Source organism: Echiichthys vipera (genome assembly GCF_963691815.1).
Source record: "Echiichthys vipera genome assembly, chromosome: 1".
Classification (NCBI taxonomy): Eukaryota; Metazoa; Chordata; class Actinopteri; order Perciformes; family Trachinidae; genus Echiichthys; species Echiichthys vipera.
The window spans coordinates 22,633,074-22,650,648 of NC_139826.1; the positions used below are offsets into that span (position 1 = coordinate 22,633,074).

At 37.6% G+C, this 17,575-nt stretch overlaps 1 protein-coding gene across 2 annotated transcripts; it reads right to left on the bottom strand.

Annotated features, from left to right (window-relative positions):
* Positions 1 to 647: 647 nt before the first annotated feature.
* Positions 648 to 13,133, bottom strand: rab27a (RAB27A, member RAS oncogene family). Of its 2 annotated transcripts, none has more exons than XM_083916171.1 (6): positions 12,923 to 13,133; positions 5,786 to 5,954; positions 4,157 to 4,242; positions 3,938 to 4,041; positions 3,493 to 3,616; positions 648 to 2,544 (listed from the first exon to the last, which is right to left on the bottom strand). In XM_083916171.1, the coding sequence occupies exons 2-6, from the start codon at positions 5,936 to 5,938 to the stop codon at positions 2,349 to 2,351; spliced, it is 663 nt and encodes a 220-aa protein (XP_083772297.1). In that variant the 5' UTR covers positions 5,939 to 5,954; positions 12,923 to 13,133; the 3' UTR covers positions 648 to 2,348. The 2 variants fall into 2 exon arrangements, with proteins under 2 accessions (XP_083772297.1, XP_083772298.1); XM_083916172.1 differs by lacking the exon at positions 12,923 to 13,133 and adding an exon at positions 11,095 to 11,110.
* Positions 13,134 to 17,575: the final 4,442 nt, after the last annotated feature.

The following is a 17,575-nucleotide window of genomic DNA, read 5'->3' on the forward strand; positions in this document are numbered from 1 at the left end:
ATGATTCTGAAACAGGCAATTCTGCGTAATGAGTACTTTTACTTTTTGTACTTTAAGTACATTTTTATGCTGATACTTTTGTACTTTTACTTGTAATAGAGTATTTCTACAGCATTGTATTACTACTTTTACTGAAGTAAAGGCTCTGAGAGTATTTGCTCCATCACTGGTAACAGGAGACTTTATATTGCACTTTTATCTGCAGGACATTGCAAAAGGCCGGGGTTCCCAAACTTTTTTCAGCTCAAGAAAAGAAAATTGGTGTCTCTCCGGGACCCAAACTAACAAAACACATTGTGAATTCACACTTTGGAGAGTGAGGGAATCACACAAATCACTATCAAGGTTACCTCAAAAAACCTGAACACATTTTTCAGGTCAAGGTTTGTGAGAAGAGAGAGAAAGGAGGGTGAACATAAAGCATCTGAGCTGAACGACATTTAACTCTGGACCAAAACAGATTTGCCTTTGTGGGATATTGCATACATCAGTGAGAGGCAGATTAAAATATTATGCTTTTAAAATTCAGGTTGTGGTTTCTTTAAAAAGAAAAGAAAATGGACATGAGGGGGTTGAATTCAGTATCAGTTGCACTTGGTTTAAATGTTCAAGACTGAATGTATAAAAAAAGATACTTCTTCAAGGAGTACATAAATAAAATGGTTTATTCTTGGACAACATTTACATATCTTGCATATGAAACTGTTTGGCACGATTGAAAATATGAAACATTTCAGTGTAGTTTTACTAATATAATTAAATTCAGTTTTAGTGGTAGTTTTTCAAATCTGTGGATTGAAACAGTGAGTGAAAAAATGCACTTGTGTGTCTTCACTGAAACATTACTTTCACACATTTATACAGGAAATAATGACAATGTAATACAAATGTGGAGTTGTTTGTGAAAGTATCTATAAAAGATCAGTGGTATTATAAACTAATCTGAAAGGGTAAGCATTGGGATTTTAAATGCACACTGTAAAAGTAAACTAAAGTGCATCCCCATCTCATGCCGTATAAAATTTACCAATAAAAGATCTGGGCTTAGCAGCAGTTTTCAGAAATTAACAAATTCAACAGCCTAGTCGTTAACATGATCACACGATACCTGAAACAAAGCTAAATGAACTGCGGGTTAGAGAATCCTCCGACAGCTCTTTTCACTGCATCTAGCACTTGGACTCTAGATTTCTATCAGAAATGTGTTTGGCTGAGGCGATACAGCGCTGAAGCCTCTTGTTTTTGTGATACATTTAATCACACTCAATTAGTCACACATTAAAAACAGTATTTGCTGTGTGAAACTTTTCCCTGTGATGGTAATTATTTCAGGTGATTACTAACTAAAATTAAAACATGTATCATTTTAAATTGAAGGCATTGTTGCAGGTAAATAATGATGAAAAAAATGAACACTACAGGGAACTGAGGATCACCCTTACTCCCGCTGGTGTTACTTTCATGTTCACAGAAGCTACAGTAAGATTCTGCATTTACATTTCTGTAAAGAGAATTTAAAATATGTTTTATTTTTTTTGCATGGGTTTTTCACCAGGATGAAACACCTGCGTTTCTGCTCAGTCTACTTGACATATTTGTTCCTTTTGTCAAACAGCTGAGTATCGATTTTTGTAATTATTGGCCAAACCTGTCGCTGTGTATAACGATGTGTCAACGAGACAAACAAGCAAAGTAAATACACAAGTTTCAACTGTCCATCTAGCTAACATCAGATGGACAGTGTTGCTGCAGCACGGTGAGACTGCAGTATTCAGCTGGACATTCAGTAGAACATCAGTATTATAAAACTGTTTCTTAAAAGTACATCCAGAGCAAATTTCTCTCCCCCAATAAACTGTGATTGCAGGTATCACAGTCAGCGTGTATCTGTCCGTACAAAGAAAAACAGAAGAGACTTCTTTCTTGACTTAATTACAGTGTGAATCTACGCTAATCTTGCAGCAAGTAAAGAGTATTAACAGCATTTCTAAAGCACATCTGGCAGGGGAGCTCACTTTGCTGGAGCACAAAGTCTAGACCTGAAAATATGATCAGCATCTCTGACTGCTGACATAAGTTGGACATTTTCAACTAGGAATCATAAGAAATAAATATCCCACACTCCAGTATGAATTAATCATTCAAAAAAACAATATATAAATTCTAATTAAATGCCCACATTCAAAAGGCACTTATCTCTGTACTGACGGATAATACATCATGCCGGTGCACTCCTTCGCGGGGCAATGGACACAAATAATGTCAAGTTTCACATAGAACATAGAATACGACTTGGACTTTTTCTCTCCAGAATTATGGACAGAGATACGTAACCACCATCATTCATTCTAACATCCACATTTGCTCTTGTTAGAGCCCTCTGAGAGGTCTTGGTTGGTGGGTCCGTTAACTCGGACGGTCCCATCAGGGATCCAGGACTTGTCAACACATCGCTCCATCCTCTTCATAATGAGATCCAGCAGGACGTCCACCGCCTGGTTGACGTTCTGCCCGTTTGCAGCACTTGTCTCAAAGTATGGGACTCTGCGTGGAAGCAAGAAAATATAATATAATTAGCACAGGATCAGACTACTGAAATGACAAAAACCCTAATAATAATTATAATAATAATAATAATAATAAAAGGATCTTATATGGATTAAGCTGAAGTTATTATTTCTTTTCAGTCCTGTGAAAAGACTAAAACCAACACACTAGGCCGCCTCTCAATACTTTCCAACTTCCCGAGTCTTCTGTAAAGTAAATTTTGGAGTATTGATGAGCATTTACAGCAGCAGAACAGTTTATTTACAGCGCCCGTGTTCATTGCAAGTTCGGAATATGTCAGCAAGTGCAGCGCTTGGTTCTTTTACGTGTTTTTGATCGTTTTTTTGTCAACAACGGAGCTCTGTGACACAGAGTATTATGTTCTTTCAGCACTGGTTACACAGACCATGATAACAAGTAGGATCTATTTACAGTATTGTTGTTTTTTGATCTTTTTCTGGGTTTTGTTGACATTAAGAAAAATATAGAATACTGTCAGCCTTATTCTTAAAAATACAAATGACATAATGTGGTGCTCCGAGTCCTGTAAGTATCAAAGCACTAATACATTTCTAGAGTTTCACAAAATCAACCTGCTCCAAATACATTTGTTGGGGAATTCATTCACAACACACGCTGTCCAGCAGAGTCAGCTTGTGGTGATGTAGTATTTAATACTGACGCTTATTCTATTTATATCTCATATCTCATTTAAAACATTTCATAAAGTGCCTTTCCACTACAATATGTGTGTTTTAGGAAAGGTGTGTCTAATAGGGCGAGAGCAGGATATTTTACACGTGTGGACAAATATTTGCTTTTCGCGGAGGCTAATTTAGTCTGACATTCTCCTCCACAGACTTAGGCAAACAAAACAGCCACTGCCTTCTTGACAAACAACCGAGGGAGAGGTTCATGTACAGATGGATCAAAACTGAGACGTACCCGTACTTCTCTGCCAACTCACGGGCCTCTTCTTCCCTGACCGCTCTCTGATCTGACAGGTCACATTTGTTGCCACACAAAACGACGTCTGGACTTTCGCAGTATGCGTGAGTCTGCAACTGACCTGAAAGAGAATTTTTGTCTTGTTTTAATGTGTAATATCTTGGCTTTTGAGAAAGATATCAAGCCATAATAACTGTATTATTTTAATGTGAAATAAGAAAGGTGAGAGCAGAAGTTCAGGATAAAAGTCACATAGAAAGACTTATTTTTAACTGGGTGATTACATGTTAAATTACACAGTATTTGGGGTCCAACAGCCTACGTGAACACGCAGAGTCATCATTCATGTATAATGTCCCCTGCACTTTTATTTGTCTTAAGTAAAATAAATAATAAATAAATTGATAGAATTGTTAAATGACTAATATATCAGAGGACATACTCATCCAGTTTCTGACGTTGAGGAAACTTTGTTCATTTGTGAGGTCAAACAGGAGGAGGAAACCCATTGCATCTCTAAAGAACGCGGTCGTCAAACTCCGAAACCTGAAATTGTCCAGACAAAAAAAGAGCCGCTTCATGAGAAATATAATAAATAGTGAAAAGGGCACATTTGAAAACAACTGAAGAGGTTTGGAGGACGGTGAGAAACTTCATGTACCTCTCCTGTCCGGCAGTGTCCCACAGCTGCATGTGGATCTTCTGTCCTCTACCTGAAGATCCATCCGGACCCGTTGACTTGTAAACCTGAGTGAAACGGAGACAGGTCAAGTCAAACTAGCTGGATGTTCTCTGCACCTGAGCTATAAAAGCATTTAACTTCAATCTGGATCGGTCGTGATGTGGGAACATGGCTTGTTGCTGCTGACATGAGGGAGTGAATTTGTAAAGTAGAGTTTAGTGTAGTTGCCCCTCTGCCTCCACTCAGGGTAATTAATCAAAAAAAATGATCTAAATAGGTTTGATGAATGTTGATCAAACTACTGAGTATCTCTGTGTACTTCACTTGTACTGATGGTGAGTGTTTTTCGACTCACTGTACAGGAGGACCAGCTGAGAAACAGTCTTTTAGTCAGAAAATAGTCTTTTATGGTGTGTTGTCTGTGTGCCAATGATCGTTGACAATCAAAAGCTTCAAATACCTACGTATATTTTATATTCTGCATTGTATTTCCTGCAGTTCAGTGGTTTCACAGGTTTAACGAGGCCTGTTAAACATTGAGCTGTATTTGCAGCACACTGTCACTGACAAGATGCTTTCTGATAAGCAGCTTAGTTTGGGCCTTTTTTCAAATTTCAAATTTGAATTAATCATAAAAGATTAGCAGCATTAATCTGGTGTTTTATGGTGAAGTGGGTGCCGGTTGCTTGTATAAATTGAGACACATCTGTATTATTGGGGTTTCATCCAACAATCTAGGAAGTAACTAATAGAGGCCCAGGCGTAACTTCCTATTTCATTGATTCAAATATTATCCATATCTTTTCTCTGATCTGTTCAACAGTGCATCACTTCTGGTAGTTGCAGTGAACACGTTATCAGCACTAGAAGCTACAGAAATCTGTCAAAGATAAAAAGTAGTTTCAAGTCTCAGTGTTGCTTGTACGACCGTGACCAGTGGGCAGGCAGTCACAGTATTACTGACGTTACAGCATTACACACTTAGACAGCTTTGGTCATTTCATGGACCAGGAAAGACTGTCTTGTGTTTAATTTTTACACTTTATGGATTTTAACAATGAAAAACAGGAAGCGCAGTTCTGGATCGATTACTACGATGACTAATTATGATATTTACAAAGAATCTCTGTAAAACTTTTCAAATCAAAGCTGTAAAAACATTTATTTTGAAATTGTCCATATAGAGTATTCACTTCTGTATATTTGTCTTGTCAGAAATGATGTTAACACTTCTAATGAAAAAGATGGATAGACATTCAGCCACTTAGCATTAACTGTCCTGGATTGACTGAACCTCCAGTATCGCTGTGATTAAACTGTTGTCAGGCTAAATTCTTGGAGCTTGAGGTCAGCAGCAGCATTAAAGAGTGATATTGAGTAAATATGACCACAGCTAAGCTGTTTGCCAATGGTATGAAGTGTTTATTCTTAAGGAGGGTGCTGCCTGCCGTTCACCAACATTAGTCATTACTCGGATTTCTGTTGCAACATTCATCACTAGTCTTTTGTTACAAGAGGTTTACTTAATATTGTAGGTATGCATTTAAAGCCCCAGATTAGACAGCCATGAATGCTTGTAGCACACATGGACACAAGAACTGAACTCACCACTCTTTTTTCTCTGAAGTCTATTCCAACTGTAGTGATGAACTTGGAGTTGAACTTGAAGTCTGTGTATTGGTAGAGGAAGCTCGTTTTTCCCACGCCAGAGTCACCGAGGGCTAGGAATTTGATGAGGTAATCATAGTCCCCATCAGACATAGTGAGCGCTTAATGTCTGAAACACACAAAATGACTGAGTCAACCAACAATCACACTATTTGGCAAAAAAATAAATCTCAAAATAAGGAGTATTTCTTTTTTTTTTTCCCCAAATGACAAAGTGAATTGTGAAACAAATGACAGTGGCTCATGTCCATGGTGACACAAACCCACACTGACAGCAGTCTTCATCTCATCCAACCACTCAAAGATACGGTAACCCTTATAATGCACAAATACCGTGAGATTTAAATATAATATATGTTTGTTCTAAGTGTCTACAATCTAAAACAAACACCTCAATGAGGCACGCTGTCACGTGGGGTGGCATGTTTCTTCACCATGACGAACATGAGCACTGTAGTTTATTTTAACTCTGCTGTATACACTCACTGGCACGCCAAATGTGTATTCATCCACCACCTAAAATAGTCCCCAAAAAATGTACCATTTACTCCTGTTTGAGTAACATTGTCTAGAAAATATGTTATTATGTATATAATGTTTCAGGGAATTGCTGAGCCTTTTTTTCAATAAAGTGAAACTATATCTTATATCCAAGCCGACACGCGTTGGTGTTTTTCAAATTGCACCCACTAAAATAAAGGGTTTTTAACTTTTTCAAACCCGCCTGAATGCCTGCACCCTTTGCAAGAGCACCGGTGGTTTGAGGGACAGCAGCAGCGCTCCTGTGAACCTGTGTTTATACATTTCCATTTAATCTCATTTTCATGTTCATACTTGTATTTTGAGTGTCTAGAACTAGAACATGTTTTTTTTCTCATAATGTCTGAATATGAATGTGTTCCCTCTGCTCTGACTGGTCAGCGTTTCCAGGTCTTCTGCATCTGCGGCCTTGCCGTCTCTGCACCATCACTTCAGCCAGGGAATGACTGCAACGACGCTGTAGTAGCACTTTCTACCTACATATAAATAAATGTGACATCCAAACCATACAGAAGTCCTGACGGGACCTGACGTGGATTGAGTATTTGCACCTCGACTTGCTTCATAAACACAAAAAAAACATAGAAATGTCCCTTTTTATAACATGGGACCTTTAACACGTGAGAGATAGCGATGTCAATCACGTCCTGTTTGTACACTACTTATCCAAACAGTCCTGGGAGGAGGTCCAGTCACGCAAAACCAGTGAAAACACCTGTGGGAAGACTATGGCAGTGTGGCTTTAAGATCTGTCTCTCAAGTTCCTAGAGATCATGCAGGTAAACATCTCATATTATATTGAATAATTGATTAATTTTGAGTTCCTCTGCAGAGTGAAGGTGATGCACATGTGAGGGACTGATTGCCTCAATCTGCAGCACATGTCAACTCCTCACTTCTGCGTTAGGTAGGGAGGATATCCGAGAACTGGCTCCATTTGAGAACCGTGAACAAAACAGAATCTGGACCATAACCATACGCCTCCGAGCTTATCAATTTCTTTGATCAATGCCAGCATGATTTTTCTCATTCAACCTTTATTTACATCTTGGAGATATTATTTAGGGCAGACCCTTATTTACAATGATGCTGAGTACACAGTAAATGTCATATATATATATATTTAAAACACTGTTTATGGCCATTAATTCATGCGTCTATGTTGCTGGAAACTTGCCACAAGAAGTAATAATGGTGGAGAGGAAAATCGGTCCAAGGCATGTCGTCAGATCAGGCTGGTTTAGCAGAGTTTATCTTTGAAAAACCTGAAACCTAAACACAAATATTATCTAATTGTATACACTGTGTTCAGACTGTTTGTTCAGAGATAATGCAACAGTTGCGTTGATGCTGAAAACCTGTGTAGGCCTACTTTTTCCCTTACAGAAAATTATCATTATTCAATAAGGGAATCGATGAAGAATCAGACTGCATACCGGCATAGGTATCAATAAAATCTTATCAACTCCCATCCCTAGTGTTAGGCATTTAGTCTGTTGTCTTGTGTGTCGTCTTTCCAGTCCAGCTGGTTGATTTAACAGTATGCAAATTACATTCAAATGCAGTACAAGCTATCATCCCTACGTGAATTCTGTTTTCAGTGGTTTCAACGGAGAGCAGCCATGAGAGGAACTGCTCAAATTCATCTGTCTTTACCAGTTTGAGATGAACGGCATGCCCTAATATTTATGTAAACACAAGAGTACATCAAGCCGATAACGCACACAGCACAGGGAGAGCTACTCGCAATCTTCCCACCTGACTGTACGATAGCCTACAGTGAGTGGACAAGGAGCTAACCATGAGAGGAGAAACTAAACAGACGATAAAAATTGAAAAAATAAAATTGTGTTATTTGTCCTTTTTAGTGTCACCTTTACTGCAACGTATAATTATGTTGATGTATGAAATTACAAAATGTTTTAATGTAGGAATCAGTTTTCCTTCATGTATTATCTAAAGGAAAAGATGTCAGTGACAGCATGTAGGCTAAGCTTGACAACAACCAATTACACATATACTGTATATTATGGTCTAGCATTTATTTTCTTCTATCTTAAAAGTCACAAAAGAAACAGGCATAGGTCCTCCTCCATTAGGCGTATACTGTGGCGTTTAACCTACAGTCAATACTGGAGCTAGAACATCTTTTACACTTTTCCAACACTATGCCAGATCTCCAGGTGTAGGTTTGTACAGTTAATAATATTTAAAATTATTCTGCCCCTCTCCAGCCACAGACAACCCTCATGTTTCTGGCTACTCACTAACACTTGTTTGTAATTTCTCTCTGTCAAAAATAAGTTGCTTGTTGTTCTACACATTTTGAAGTAACAGTTGAATTGATTTAAATTAAGGACTAAATTGGAGAATGAGAAGAACACAATATCTACAGGATGAAAAAATAGACATGGTCGACTAATTCCAGTCAAAACATTCAAAAGAAAGCGCAGATGTATCATATGACCGGCGTGCAGAAAGGTCTTCGGACAAGTCTTACATTCTTTCAGTGTAACTCCCGCTGAACCTTTTCATCTGGAGTCATAAGCAGCTTAAGGTCTCGTGCAAAATCAAGATCCATGATAAATGCACTGTGATGGAAATGGTTGACACAAGCACTGATGTGGCCATAAACAGGGAGCACAGACCACTGAGCCCCAGATCCATGAAGTCCACATTCCTGCGTATGCCTGTTTCCACTCAGGTGGGTTAGAAGTTATAAACAGTTTTACTCTTTCTTGATGAGTCCTAGTCATGTGGTTTACTCTGTTATAAAGTCATTTATAACTGTTTTTCAAATATGCTTTACTACTCTAATTTCTTATTGCCCTCTTCAAGGCGAGGTGCCATCCATCAAACCTACAGAGTTAAGATTCCTGCCTCGCTCCCTTATGTTATTACAAATGAAATAAGATCAGTGAGCCAGACGTTCACTATAAATACGAAGCACTGAAGCCCAAAACTGTAAACAGTGTAACTGCTGGCTAGATAACATTTTAGCTCACGTCAGTGAAAACTGTTTCTCAACTTCCTGCCACATTTCATCTTTCATTACATCACTTTCCTCTTATTTTCCACTCAGCTGCAGAATACTGATACATGCACTCATTTATTATTAAGTTCACCTAGCAAATACCAATGCAGTCCAATACAACAATGCTGCAATAAATCCTACCTTTATGAAGGCAACAATATCCCATTCTTGTTAAACCGTGTTAGAGAAGTGTTTAATCAACTTTATGATCATTTTGCAGGATGAGGTTTGTGGTGAATCTGAATTATATTAAGTTATACTGAGGAATGCCCTTTTAATGTTTGTCTGCTGCATTTATATCAATGACAGTACTTACGAAATTATCATAATTAATTATATTATTATTATTATTATTATTATAATAACAATAGAGACCATCTTGCAATGAGATCACACCGGCCGCCATGCAAAATCAGATCAACCTTCTACCCCCTTACTGCCAGCGGCCTTTTTCGGACCACACCCATCAGTGAAATTGGCCTAAAATTTTTGAGTTTTGTGACTGTATGTTGCATATTTTAAAAGTTTTGTGACTATATGTTGAACGGTTATCGGGCCAGGGGCCTAAATTGAGGGGGCCAAGACGACTGAGACAATTAATGTAATAAGTAACAGGTGTGTTTTTTCCTGCTGTATCAAAATCAAATTATCTGCTGTGATAAAGCTAATTCTCACTGGCTGCTTATAATATATTTTTCTACCCAACTTACTGACATTGTTGAATACCCTGACACAAAAACTCAGTATATAATTTTTGTTTCAGTGAAAACAGGTCACAATAAGTGACACGGTTAAACAAAACCACACTGGTAGAGATGCAGATTGTGTCAGCAAATTTCTGCAGACTTTTATCAGGCTATCAGACGACTTCTTACTGAGCTCCAATTGCAAACAAGAAATAGTATAATCTCCTGTTAAAGAGCAAACGTTATAATGAAAAGAAAGCAACTGTGAATGCTTAACATGTCAGGCACACAATGCTGTGCTAGAAACTAAACCTTCAAGCCCATTCCCCAGTCTTGTTACACTTCCCAGTCCTATCACAGCCGTGAAAAGGAAGTGAGCTCTGATGGCACAGTTATGATCTTCCGTTGCGTCAGGCGCAATGGACAAACAGAAGTCGATCGTAATTACTGCCTCACATAAACCTTTCTGAAACAACAGTGTCCCTTCCAGACTCCCTCTATTGGACATAGGCCTCTCAAATTGAAACATAATGCTGTCTAAACTACCCTTTGTGCCTTAGAATTTGTGCAAGTTAAACTGATTTGGGTTTAAGACAAGGAAATATAATTGGACAGCCTGATGTTTTCTACAACCTTTTGACAGAAAAGGCCCTGTTGTACTACCAGATTAAGGTGTCACACAATACACAACTCCCTTCAGGGGAAGGAGCCTCACAGGCAGCAGGTATTAATGTCATTAACAACAACAAAAGGGTTAGCTTAGTTAGTACAAAACCTACAGCTACATATAACGGATGGTTATCCTGACATGTTTAGGCAGGATATCAGTCTTCATTGAGTTGCACCAGCAGTATATGAAATAATTGAGTGAGTCAATATTAACTTAAATAAGAAAATTCTGTTTCTTTTCTTGTTTTTTTTACTACCATTAGTTTAACTTTTCCATGGGAGTCCTAATACAAATTACAAACTAGGTACGCGATACTTACTTTTTTCTCCCGATACCAAATCTTTCTTCTTTTTTTCTCAGCATTTTGAATAGAGCTCCTTTAACGTCCGTATCTGTGCTGATAAACAATTCATGTATTGAATCCGTGCATTCAAGGCTGGATAACCATCACCTCCCACAGGCAAACGCTTCATGCTCACCATTTGGAAATTTGTTTCTGGTAATCCAATTACGCTAATTTGTTTGATGCTACTGTATGCTCCACTAGCATAATAAACTGTGAAGATTCCCAGCCAAGGGTTGAATCAAGGCCAACTGGACTTGGTTGAATCTCTCTTGGATAACATAATAAACAGCTGCAATAGTGTCTGAAAACATCAACCTGTGTTGAACCTCAGCATTCACACCATGACTTCAAGTCATGTTACTATTTGGGTAAATGAAATATTTTGCATGATTGTACTTTAAATTATATTCATTCATTCATTTTTATTCACAGATGCCCGATACTACTGTTGAATGAACCGTATACTTTGCCATTTGAATGAAGGCTTGACATAAACATTTAGCCTTGTAAAAAAAACAACAACAAAGTAACACAGATATAAATGTACTTAATATTATTTATCAACAAATAACAAAGTGTACATTAGCAGCAAAAATAAATAAAATAACACTTCCATGTAAAGTGTACTGCAGACAGATATTTTAAAATGTAATAGAAAATATAGAAACTGCCTGAAACCCAACAAACAATGTCTTAATTAACTTGCTGTGCATGATATTTATAAAAAAGAAATGACTGGATTGGCCTCATTCATATATCTGATATCTGATCCAGCTAATTTGTCGATATCGGACCGGTGAATCTCTATTTGCATTTCTGTTTCATTCTGAATTTTGATACTGTGGCATATCTTTTCTTGTCTGTAACTTATTGTTATTTCTGATTGTTTTTTTGTTTTTTGGTGAGGAATCTTTTGGAGAGAGAGATTAATAATCTCAATGAGGCTTTCCTATTTTAATCAAGTTCTAATCAGACTGAAACTACCGTAATATCTGTTTGCATTTTCTCCTGCACTGGGATTTAAGTAGCTGTGTTTGCCAGGCCAAGTAGGCCATTACCACACAAGCAGACCAAACAAAAAGCAGCTTTAATCATTTGTCAGGGAGAAGTGGAAGACCCACCCCTGGGCAGCTGTCCAACACAGAGGCCAGCAGCTCCTTGGGAAAACACGGATATGGGCATACCGTTACTATAAACTTAAAAGGGCGCAGCACAATAATAGTGATGTGCAATTCAACATAAAACCATATATTTAGATATAAGGGTACCGTGTGTTCAGTCCTGTGGCTGCCAAAGCTAGTAAAGTATCTGCCCATTAAAATACCTTGTGAGGGTCTTATCTTGTTAAAAAAACAAAACCCTTAAATCGATTAACCGAGACGCATTAAAAACAAATGTAATGCCCATCAGCTGGTCCTCATGTGGCTGTCACTGGTAGTCAGGCGGCCTGTTAGGCAAGAAATAACCACACTTTACCAAGATACAGCCAAGAGGAAACATTTCAGCCACCATATGGATCCAGACGTGAGAATAACTGTCTCCTCGCAGTGGAGTTGGTGTGTGACATTACTGAGCAAGTGTCAAAGAATAAGAAGATAAAGCAGGTGTTACCATGTTCACCAACGCCGGCTGTGGACAGACTTCTGAGAGTGAGCAGCCACTGTGTCTGCTACAAATGCAGATAACATGGCGAATTTAAGTTACTGGAAAACTTTTCCCCCCTCGCTAAAGCTCCTGACAGATGCTACAGACGGGTTTCTTTAACTTGACATTTCCTGAAAACACTTTAAAGGTTACTCACCAGCCGCGGGGCGTTGCTGCTGCGCACTGACCGAGTCCTGGAGTCCGAGAGGGGAGTTAGTTACTAAGTGACCGTTTCTGACTTTACCGAGGGTTAATAAATGTTACTTTCTCCGTCGCCTCTGGGCCATTAGTTGACATGAGACCAGCTTCATAAAACACTGAACACCTCCTTTACTTTCCGTGGTAGTTGAGAAACAGCTCCTCCTCACGGAGCCTGCGGCGGTTTCACTACTCACGGGCTAACTGTTAGCTACGGGCTAAGCTAAATGCAGAAGGGGCGGCACCAGCCGCCGGCCGTTACTGCCATGGCAACCGCTGCACCCCAGGGGGCGGAACATACATTAAACTACATTTTAGACCTCCATAACACCGTTTATCCTAGTCAAACTCACTTCTTACGAGTCAAAAAGGACATTTCAGGTATTCACAATGACATTCTTCCCATCTACAACTGTCATGATGTCTCTTTTTTCATTCACGTGCATTGGGCTTTCAATTTTACATTTCCAAAATTACGTTTTACATATCTATAATGAACATACGGATCTGTAATGTCAATCTTCCTAGTAAAGGCTCCCAATTCAGATATCTACAATCCAATTGTTACCAGTCACTATTACTTTAACCTGACAGCTAGTTAACAGCAAGCTAGTTTTACTAAAAGTAGTAATATCAGTGTAGAAATACTTTGTAAGTAAAAGCCCTTCAATTAATTTTTTTTTTTTTACAAAAGAACAAAAATTTGAGCATAAAAAAGTACCAACAGTGCTCATATGCAGTATGGCTTATTTCTGAGTAAAATACATTATTGTTATTGATGCATTCATGCGTGCATTGTTTTAATGTTGCAGCTGGTAAAGATGGGGGTAATTTCAATTACTTTATGTATTGTCAGACAGCTTAATCTCTAATAATACAATATACCTCATCAGTTGATATATATATTCTGTATGAATTATCTAATCCGCAACATAACTAGGAGGCCCACCATTAAAGTTATCATATAAATGTAGCTGAGAAAAAAAACGAAAAAGTAGCATGAAATATAAAATACAAGCACCTCAAAATTGTACTTAAGTACTATACTTGAGTAAATGGACTTTCCACTACTAGTAACCAGTGGTGCAAAGTAGGCTGCATTTACTGGCAGTACTTTCTACTGCCCTCTACTGAAATTCTTCTAGGCCTCTGCACTTGGTGATAAAAATACTTTGTCTCTCACTAGAGAAGCTTTACAGCACTTTTAGTCTTTCTTTCTATCCCAATTTGCTATATTTGTTTCACAAAGCCAATGTGTTACAGCTTTTATCCATTTTATTATTCTATAAATTTCATTTTACACCGAGCATTATAAGGCAGCAAGTTTTATATGAAGAAAATTATTTTCTTTAAAACTCCTGTACTTCCCTTCGTAAGCTTGGACAATGAAAACACATGTATAATGAATCTTTGATGTTCATCATTTTGAAACAGATGTTATTCAATTAACAATCATACAAAGAGCCCCAAAGAAACATGGATGTATCCAGGCTGGTTCAGTCCTGCATCCTCTGGGAGTATTTCCTGGGAGTGATTGATTATTTCAGTCCGTTTTGTTCTCTTTCTTTGGCACATCCTGGTTTTGTTGTCCTGAGGCCTTCAACTGCGGGTCAAAATAAGGTCTGTAGATATAAACACCGCCGGTGACTCCGAGCACTGTGGCTAAGGCGAGCTGTGAGAAAGGTACTCTTCTTCGAAACATGACTTCTTTTAATATGAAATCTCAATGTTGAGGTTGAGACACAAGATGATCCTGAAAGAAGAGTAAAGTGGTGTTACCCAGGTAAGTCTCTATGAATTATTATCCTTTATTTATCATTTTGCATCTCCTGTGCTCTGTTGAATGTTACATGCTCTTGCAAAATGTTAAGCATAACTTACAGCAGATGTTGTTAGCTACTCTGCATACAGCTCAAGGTAGCTGCTGTTTGTTGGCTACGCAGGACCAATGCCACTGTTTGAATAGCACACCCAGCGCTACATAGCACTTCTGTATAAATTGTGTGTTTGACGTACTATCATCCTCAGAGAAACGGATGGTTCATTCATTAAGATGAGTCCAAATTTCCAAATGAACACTTGAAGATGAGGCTGAATAGTGAAGGGTGGCCCCTCACCTTCAGATATATCTGACATCATTATTAAAAGTCTACACCTGTGTATATCTATATAAACTAAATGAAGGTCTTTATGTTTAATCAATTAGTACTGAATACCGTCATAATTACACCTCATTAGCATATGGACACAGAAGTACAGAAATAAATAACGGTAGGCGAACAAAAATGTAAAAATATATATAAAGCATTTATTTAATATTCTATTTATACATTTATTACAGCATTTCTTTGTTCTGTTATTTAGTTATTTCTTTATACATTTATTTATTAATATATATATTAAGTAATTTAATTATTTATTTCTGTATTTATTTATTCATTTAATTATTTACATATTTATTTGTTCGTTTGGTTAGATATGTATTTATACATGTATTTGTTCTGTTATTGAGTTATACATGTATTTATTTATTCATTGAATTATTTATTTCTGTATTTATTTACTCGTCCCTGTATTTATCTATATATTTATGTATTTATTCATTTAATTATTTATCTCTATTTATGTATACATTTATTTATTCCTGCATTTATTTACTTATCCCTGTATTTTTTATACATTATGTATTTATTCATTGAATTATTTATCTCTGCATTTATTTACTTATCATTGTATTTATTTATATATTTATATTATTCATTAATTTAATAATTTATTTCTGTATTTATTTATTTATGTATCCCTTTATCTATTTATACATTAATTAATTCATTGAGACTTAAGTCATGTTTAGTCCTTCATATTTTCACGCGTCTTATTCTGAAAAACCCAGAGCAGACACTCGGACACAGCGTCTGCAGCTTGACAGTTTCTCGGCCGTTTAGCTGAATTAAACTCAAACACTTCAGTTTAGCTGCTTTACAGGAGCTTCTCTAATAATGATGAACTCACCGGGGCAGAGGTTTGTGCTCAGTGAGGCCGATCAGCGGACACAGAGGCAGAAACACAGGTCGGAGCTACAAGGACGCCAAAGAGCGTCGATAAGTGCAGCCGGAAGGCGTTCTTCTTCTACGCTTCTGAGTTCTGGCAATTGCAGCATGAATTGCAGTCCGCCACCTGGTGGAGCGCGCGGAGACACGCTTCCTGCTCTTCAGAGAGGTCACAGAAACGCTTATGTATCCAGGGAACAAGTAACAAGGGATGAAAGGGAACGATAGAAACGAAAATACTAATGGAGAGTTAAAAATAATACTCTTACAAAGTCACATTTTAAGATGGTGTGTCAAAATTTGGACTTGCTTCCGATTTATTTTTTTTGTGATCGAATTTTGAATTTCCTTTTATAACAGTCAAAATTACAACAATCATGAAAAGCATAAAAATACAGACAAAAAAATCATTACAGACAAAAAATAAGAAGACAATGAAGTGAAACATGAACCCTGTGGCGTCCTCTCCCTCCCCACCTCTTGGGTCTGTATTATAGATAAATACTGAATATGCAGGGAAAGCAGATTCAAGCTTCCAGAGAAAAATAAATAGGATAGCACCAAGCCCCAACCACACGACTTCCTGGTTGATCCAATACGGAAGTGCTAAAAACTGCAGTTCTCCGAGTGTTTCCAGATTTCACAATAGAGCAGTTTCTCATTGACTCCCATGATAAAAAACAGGTTTTTAAACAGGTTTTTCACAGCCAAATGAAACCTGTTTAAGGCCTGGTATAAAAAAACATTCTAGTCTGTATGTTTAGTTCATATCTCCACGAAAACACTGAGGGGGGTGAAGTTTTTGGTCCAGGCTATTTTTATATTTTATATAATAATAACAGTAATAATTAGGGGCGTAGCCTCTTGAGTGACAGCTAGCCCCTGGCCCTCACTTCTCCTCAGAGGTAAACGTGAGCCAGACGGACGTATCTCCCTCCTCCCTCATTCAGGAGCAGCAGAGCAGGAGAGCACGGCACAGTTACACCCAGAACAGCACAAACTTCTCCCCAAAATGATTTTACACCCTTGCATTCCCAATACATATGCATGAAGGAACAAGCAAAACCCTCTGTGCACAATGTGAAGTTTGGGGATAACAGTTGTTTCATTAGATAAGCCTTTCTTGGAGTCACGTGACTTTAAACAATACGCTATATATATATATATATATATATATATATATATATATATGGGTGGATGACGTGACATGGCAATTTTGCTGTCTTCAGTGTCAAACGTGAATGAAAGAAAAAAATATTTGTAAAAAACCTTCTCAATCTTGTGCAGAACATTATGCTTTATGTGAACATACTCAACAGTAAAACAGTTCATCACTCTTTTTTTCAAAATCTTCAACCAAACACAACAAAAGTCATATGGTGTGACTGTCCGGCACTTGTTTCTCAAAGTCAGAACTTGAATAAAAGTAAGAAAAATAAATGCAAAAATTATTTTAAAAAATGCAAAAAAATAATACACATGTCTATTTGTGAGCCGACTCGTTTCAAAGTCCAAGCATAATGTTTTGAGTCAGTCATAATTAAAAAGATTTTGTCCCAAAA